This window comes from Copidosoma floridanum, unplaced genomic scaffold, assembly GCF_036245765.1.
Source record: "Copidosoma floridanum isolate Cflo_tuat_1 unplaced genomic scaffold, Cflo_Japanese_pri ptg000025l, whole genome shotgun sequence".
Classification (NCBI taxonomy): domain Eukaryota; kingdom Metazoa; phylum Arthropoda; class Insecta; order Hymenoptera; family Encyrtidae; genus Copidosoma; species Copidosoma floridanum.
This window is the reverse complement of record NW_028321902.1, coordinates 5,917,972-5,925,569: the sequence shown is the minus strand read 5'-3', so window position 1 is coordinate 5,925,569 and position 7,598 is coordinate 5,917,972. Positions and strand designations below refer to the sequence as shown.

Below are 7,598 nucleotides of genomic sequence, written 5' to 3'. Positions count from 1 at the left end.
TCCTGGTAAAAATGAACAATATTTATTGTTTCGTGTACAAATGATACATATAAATAAAAGCCTAAGTCTATAGTTACAGATTATCGTGCGTGTGCGCGTGCAAGACGCAAAATAAAGTAAAAAAAGAAATCAATCTCGAAAAATCAATACTCCTCGGCCCCCTCGCCCTCCCCCTCGATCGAATCCATGCCAACTTCCTCGTAGTCCTTCTCGAGGGCGGCCAAATCCTCCCGCGCCTCCGAGAACTCGCCCTCCTCCATACCCTCGCCCACGTACCAGTGGACAAAGGCCCGCTTCGCGTACATCAGGTCGAACTTGTGGTCCAGGCGCGCCCACGCCTCCGCTATCGCCGTCGTGTTGGACAGCATGCAAACGGCCCGCTGCACCTTGGCCAGATCACCGCCCGGCACCACCTGCACAACATTATTCCCCAAAACCATCAAATTCCCTCCTTCCGGTTCCCCGTCTCGTCCTTCCTCCCCCAAAACTTACCGTGGGCGGCTGGTAATTGATCCCGACCTTGAACCCGGTCGGGCACCAATCCACAAACTGTATGGTCCGCTTGGTCTTGATGGTCGCGATGGCCGCGTTGACGTCCTTGGGCACCACGTCGCCCCGGTACAGCATGCAACAGGCCATGTACTTGCCGTGTCTCGGGTCGCACTTGACCATCTGGTTGGCCGGCTCGAAGCACGCGTTGGTTATCTCGGCTACGGACAGTTGCTCGTGGTAGGCCTTCTCCGCGGATATGACCGGGGCGTAGGTGACCAGGGGAAAGTGGATACGGGGGTAGGGGACGAGGTTGGTCTGGAACTCGGTGAGGTCGACGTTGAGGGCACCGTCGAAGCGGAGGGAGGCGGTGATCGACGAGACAATTTGGCCGATCAACCGGTTGAGGTTCGTGTAGGTGGGCCGCTCGATGTCGAGGTTGCGCCGGCATATGTCGTAGATGGCCTCGTTGTCCACCATGAAAGCGCAGTCCGAGTGCTCGAGGGTCGTGTGGGTGGTGAGGATCGAGTTGTACGGCTCGACCACGGCCGTGGACACCTGGGGGGCAGGGTAGATGGCGAACTCGAGTTTCGATTTTTTCCCGTAATCGACGGACAAGCGCTCCATGAGGAGGGAGGTGAAGCCGGAGCCGGTGCCACCTCCGAACGAGTGGAAGATCAAAAATCCTTGGAGACCGGTGCATTGGTCGGCCAGTTTGCGGATGCGATCGAGCACGAGGTCGACGATCTCTTTGCCGATCGTGTAGTGACCGCGGGCGTAGTTGTTGGCCGCGTCCTCCTTGCCGGTGATCAGCTGCTCCGGGTGGAAGAGCTGCCGGTATGTGCCCGTACGTACCTCGTCTAACGGGGTAAACATTATATATATATGTTATATACGTACTTATGGTGGTTGTTGAGAAAATCGGTAAGGCTAATTGGGGTGAAAAACAGTTCTTACCAACGACGGTCGGCTCGAGATCGACGAAAACGGCACGGGGCACGTGCTTGCCGGAACTAAAAACATCACAAAAAGTCGATTTTTTAGTTCCCCTCCTCAAACGATCTCTCGATTATACATTAAAATTCAAATGTACCCGGTCTCGCTGAAGAAGGTGTTGAAGCTGTCGTCGCCGCCGCCGATCAACTTGTCACTGGGCATCATACCGTCCGGCTGGATCCCGTGCTCCAGGCAGTAGAGCTCCCAGCAGGCGTTGCCGATCTGCACGCCGGCCTGGCCCACGTGTACCGATATGCACTCGCGCTGAAAATCGGTATGATATGCATATTTACATGTATAATATCTAGTATCTATTTTAGGTGTGCGCAAGTAAGCACAACACAGTTGAAATTATACTGTACAAATGTATACCGCGTCACGGTGGTGCAGGAAACCTGGTAAAAACGCCGCAAAAAGGAGTAAGAGATAAAAAAAAAAAAAAAAAAACACAGTGCGCGACGTCGACAGGTGCAATATATCATATTACATCTCAAATAAAACTCGTGAATTTTAATTTTTACAGGTGCTCGCGATCGACTTGTGCCGATTTGTATATGTACAAGGTTGAAATTAAATTTTTCAATAAATGTCAATATCGTTGTTTATTGTTAATTTGAAACATCTTTCCTCACTTGTATTTCTTAAAGCTTAAATATGGGTATACCTTGTTGGAAGAGTCTTACTTACCATGTTGAATAGAAGAGAAAAATCGAAGAGTACTCCTGAATATCCAAACGCAAAACTGTGCTCGGAGTCTAAGTACGTATATCTTGATAATATACTCGTATGGAGGAAAAAAAAAAACGCGTCGGTGTATAAGCGCAAGCCGTTTAAGCGAAGCTGGCAATGTTGCTTCTCCAAACGATCCCTGCGTTTTAAGGCGAGTCCGCGCCGAGCGCGGGACCTTTATAGACTCGCCTCCGTCCGACTCGCGCCGGCGCTCTTCTTTACCCCGTCGCAATCCATGTTGCGTATATATTTATACACATGTATGGTTACCTGCGTGTGGAAAGTATTTCGTATGGATGTATTATATTCCCTCCTCCTTTGCTTCGTACGTTATATACTAAACGGAGTCAGCGAACGACCCACGCGTGTATATGCCCACATTTTTTTTTAAAAGGCCAACACAACGCACATTTTGTATACAATAATGCGCGCAGCATCACTCACTACATCTACTGTTGCAGCTATTTCATGTTTTCGCGAAATATCGCTTCACACCGCACTTTTAGACACATGGGAAAACTCAATTTCCTTTCGGCCTTGCATAGGTTGCTATTATGCGCTTGACGATGCGGTTTCCGATCAAGAAATCCAATACCGATCTCTAATTACATGATATCCGTGCAGTACAATGCACACGCCTGCGCGTCAATAACATACAACACAACAACGATGATTGCGTGAATCCATGTGCACGTTCATGTAGATTCATTGTGGAAAATATGATTTTTCCGTAAACGGATACCGATTTTTTTTGTAAAATGGTACCCTTCGAGTATACATGCTTTTTTTCAAGACGGACCAAGTTATTGACGACACGATTTTTTCCATGTCAATTCCCTCTGAAAGCCCATAAACCACGTGCTATTTGATGTTGCATTCGCGAAAATACAAAGGCATCCCATGGGTCTTTCGTTCCAGAAAATCGCACGGCAACAGCCGTAGCGGAGACTCCCATAGCGGGAGCGTGGGTCAGAAATAGTATACACGCGAGTGCGCGGATACTCGGAGGCTGCGGGGAAAAAGAAAACGTCAAGCTTCGCCGTTGTCGCGACACTTCTCCAGCTCGGAGGCCTTCTCCTCGCACGCACACTCCGTCCGGGGACGTACCAATTTTAGAAGAGCCAAGCAATTGTGCTATTATTGTACTTTGGGCTTGCCCATCTGTACTACAAGTATATATACACAATATATTTGCACGTATGTGGATTATTATTCACGTTTTGATGATGGATGTTACTTTTCCGTATATTTTTTTTTTTTCTTTCCTCGTAAAGAATACGTTTTCATCAAAAGCGTCGTACCATTTAAACATCCGCGTGTTTGGTGCAAATTGTCAAATACACTCCCATTAATCCAACACACGGACCCGTCAACAAGGCGTATGTCTTTATTTTATTCTCAAGAGATCCTGAAAAAAAAAAAAAAAGAGGTAAGTTATACGAGCGGTCTCGAGTCGTTTCCCTTGGTCGCGCTAAAACTCGCTCTGGAGGTACATGTATATATGCATTATCCATTCCCGCGCGTAGGTTTGTACACGGCAAAAGCATCATATGGACAAACACCGCGTATATATATATATATATATACTTACACCTATAGGTAGGGCAGCAAAAAAAAAAAAGTGGCAGAACAGCTCGGTGTATAAGAGATCAACGGCCTCGGCTATATACATATACCCGATCCGAGACCGCCTATACAATTATATATATGTTTACCGTATATTTTTATGTGAGACATATATATATAGGCGTGTTTATAATATATACAGGCTGATGCGCCAATTAGTTCCGCCCCGCGTGCCTTTTAGGCTCTAGAATACGCGCCAGCAGCAACGGCACACTTTTTGTTACTGCATATTACGTTACGTATATACATCCGCAGCTTCTCTTCCTACTCGTCGTTCCAGCAGTGGGTACCTATACCTACTTACAAAGTTTTTTTTTGCTATTATATATATTATATATTAGATATACCCATCGTACGTTTTACCAACAAACATTAAATTTAATATCCAGAATATGGTGTACATGTAGGAAGCTCAACCGATCCCGCGGAATCGGCGCGGTTTCTCGTGTCTCGCAAACGATCGACGAAGCATTTTTTGTAACGGGAGTACACGAAAATCCTACGCTCCGAGGAAAAAAAAAAAAAAAAAGAAGTAAAACACCTCTGGCGATGGTGCTCGTAGAGCGTAAAATCGGGATAGCGGACAACCGATCGCGCGTGAAACGAGAGAGGAGGGGAACAACGCGTAATACGCGGAGGCTGACAGCATCGGAGGCGTTCGTCCCATAAATGGACACATGTGTGCCCGTACGCACTACTTTCGCTTCTATATGGTTGACTTGTTCCATCGATGTGCACGTAACGTATAAAAAAAAACAACTACGCTATGTATACTATACACATAAGTGGAGGGGACCTTAATTGTTATGATACAAATACGTTTGAGGCTGTACAATAGAGAAGGTGTGTGTGGGACGCCTTTTTTGATCATCGGCTCGATTTATTAAAATCGCTTACGTGCATCAGGTTTTGTGCAAATGAGGAGACAATATATATATATATGCTACCGATCGTGGAAGGTCGCGTGTATACAATAGCCGCAGCGTCGATGGGTGTGTTGTTGATTCAACTGCTCTTTTGGACGGATGACTGGATCATCGTCGAAATCATTGAAATACACTGGTAGTAACACGTCACTATAGCTCATATTTTTCCATGATAAAAATAATGAGAGGCAGCTGCAATAAGGGGTGAATCGCGGACTTGAAAACAACCAAAGTTATCCCTTCTCAACTAAAAAGGGCCGTCTAAATAATTAAGGAGGGTAAAGTGAAGTATTTTTAAACTTTTGAAAGAACCTCTCCGCTCTCGCTTTTACTGTTTGTCGGTAACGTCGATTTCACTCAAACCAATAGCCAGTGGACTTGTCGATGAAGTAGCGAACGACACTGACCATCATAAGGTTATAGAAAAAAAAGAGAGCTCTCTTTCCTTTTCGTATGGTTAATAAAAAAAATTCGCCAACATTGCCACATAGGTGTATACATTTATACTTATTAGTGAGTATTAGTTCCAAACAACGCTATCGTCGCTAACGCAATGATCGCAACACATTACTCATGTTACATCTCCTATTTCTAACCTAACGAGCAGCATCTGCATGTCACATATATATCACATCAGCAGAGAGAGCCTGTCGGAGCTCAACACACAACTAAACAGCAAAAGCACAAAGGATTGTTTTATATACAGTGTACAGGTCAAACCTAGAGAGCGGCAGTGTCCTCCCGAGAGGAATTTTTAATTTTTCTATCAAGAAGTTTTGACCCCCGGACAAAAAACATGCCACGAGGTAAGTCTCTTATCGCTGTCGCCTTGTAACCATCCTCATACGATACGCGCCCCATCCGCGAGAATGTCTTCGTACTCCTTCTGGCCAACTGCGTCGTGAAAAAACATCTTTGGTAACGCGTCACACGTTTGAGTGGCCTTGAACGCTAGAATCTCTTGTATTTTTTTGGCGGCGAGGTGCGTCATGGGGATACTTTTCCACCCTCGTCGTTGAACATTTTTGCTTTAGTACCTACTTTTTCTATTCCTCTGTTTTGGGTCCTATTTTTGGATTGACTATATATATACATCTGTTTTGTGTTGAGAGCAGAAGTATTTTCAAGGGGAAAGCCAAGTTGAGCTCAGCTGACTTGTATTTTTCAATGTCAACTGTGTTGAACTCTCCCTCACAATGATATCCTCCAACGTTTACATTTGATCATTATCCAATTTGTACAAAGACAGATGATATGCATGTACAAGATTTGGCTGTACATCATAATTGCCACTACTAGTTGGTTGCATTCATTGATCAACATTGAAAGACAGTTGAAACTTTCTCTTATTCTAGCCAGTCGATTTTTTTCAAGTTACCTTACAATATTTATAAGGTGCATTTTATCTGGTTACAAAATTGTTCTTGTTATTTCTAGGTAAATTTGTCAATCACAAAGGCAGGAATCGACATTTTACCAATCCTGAAGAACTAGAGGAGCAACGGAGACAGGAAGAAGAAAAGAAGAAATGGAGGAAAACCCAAGATTTATCAACGAGTGAAGATGAAGAAGAAGATGATAAGGCTGCTGGCGGCAAGAAAGGCTCCGATGACTCTAGTGATGAAAGTGAGAGTGAATCAGAATCGGAAACTGAAGATGTATGCAATTTTCGATTTAATTGTGAATCTTATTAAAATTTGTTACAATTAATCTGATTTTTCTTTAATGGAACTCCACAGGGAAAGAAGAAAGGAGTAGGAAGTTTAATTCAAATCGAAAATCCAAATAGGGTACAAAAAAAAGCAAAAAAGCTTTCGCAGCTAAATGAGGTACTGGCAAATGCTTCAAAGCCTGAATTATCTCGCCGAGAGAGGTATGTATCTTACATAAAATAGAAGCTACGCAACTGTTAAAGTTATGAAAAGTAAAAAAAAAATTTTTTTTTGTGCAGAGAACAATTAGAAAAGCAAAAAGCAGCGGCAAACTATCAAAGGCTGCATGCTGCCGGCAAAACAGACGAGGCAAGAGCGGATCTGGCGCGATTAGCTATAATTAAACAGCAGCGGGAAGAGGCTGCGAAAAGACGAGAGTTAGACAAGAAAACCAAGGAGCTTGCTACTCAGAAGCAAAAAGAAATGACGCAAAAGGCTCTGGGAAAGCGAACTTAGACTCAAACCGTTTGAGACGGTAACCTCCTTGCACTTTTGGATGCCTTGATGATCCAGAAAAAAAAAAAAAAAAAAAAAAAAAAAACAATTTTGTCCCTGGATAGAAAATTCACAATTAACAGTGGTTTATATTTACATAACTCATTACTTGAACGTCGTGACTTTGATTATTGTGTTTGAGATATATATTCTGTACACTTTTCATTTTTGTATGGCTAACCAAAAAGAATAATTTACGCATTCGCATATAGGCAAACGCGAGCAACAAAAAATGTGAAAAGCAACTAGTTTGCTGAAAATAAGTGAAAATTCTGTCAAGAGGAGCAAGATAAAATCGTCTGTGACTGCAATCGTCGGTCTTTATTCAATATATACTATTAATGATAAATTTCTCTGTGAGCGTAAGATAAAAGAAGCTGCTATTTAAAAAATTTCTTTTTATTACGTGATTTCTAATAAAAATATTGAGAGCATTAAAGCAATGGCCTTAATGATTCCTTGATGATGTACAAAAAATTTTAATACATTTATTTCAGAATAAATTTTCAAACTTTTACATTAAAAAATGCCACAATTTCGTTACACATGTATACAAAACACAACTCTGGTTTGAAATTTGTTAATATAAACGTGTCAAGACTATCAGAATTCGTGAAGCTTTAAA

The 7,598-nt window shown here is 43.2% G+C and overlaps 2 protein-coding genes across 3 annotated transcripts; one reads left to right on the top strand and one right to left on the bottom strand.

Annotated features, from left to right (window-relative positions):
• Positions 1-2,375, bottom strand: LOC106642695 (tubulin alpha-1 chain-like). Its single transcript, XM_014357540.3, has 5 exons — positions 2,173-2,375; positions 1,583-1,749; positions 1,447-1,502; positions 493-1,349; positions 1-413 (listed from the first exon to the last, which is right to left on the bottom strand). The coding sequence occupies exons 1-5, from the start codon at positions 2,173-2,175 to the stop codon at positions 144-146; spliced, it is 1,353 nt and encodes a 450-aa protein (XP_014213026.1). The 5' UTR covers positions 2,176-2,375; the 3' UTR covers positions 1-143.
• A 2,920-nt stretch (positions 2,376-5,295) lies between these two features.
• LOC106642687 (28 kDa heat- and acid-stable phosphoprotein) lies at positions 5,296-7,412 on the top strand. 2 transcript variants are annotated; one of them, XM_014357530.3, is made up of 4 exons: positions 5,296-5,572; positions 6,204-6,424; positions 6,506-6,639; positions 6,718-7,412. In XM_014357530.3, the coding sequence occupies exons 1-4, from the start codon at positions 5,563-5,565 to the stop codon at positions 6,932-6,934; spliced, it is 582 nt and encodes a 193-aa protein (XP_014213016.2). In that variant the 5' UTR covers positions 5,296-5,562; the 3' UTR covers positions 6,935-7,412. The 2 variants fall into 2 exon arrangements, with proteins under 2 accessions (XP_014213016.2, XP_014213015.2); XM_014357529.3 differs by lacking the exon at positions 5,296-5,572 and adding an exon at positions 6,001-6,139.
• The last annotated feature ends 186 nt before the right edge of the window (positions 7,413-7,598 follow it).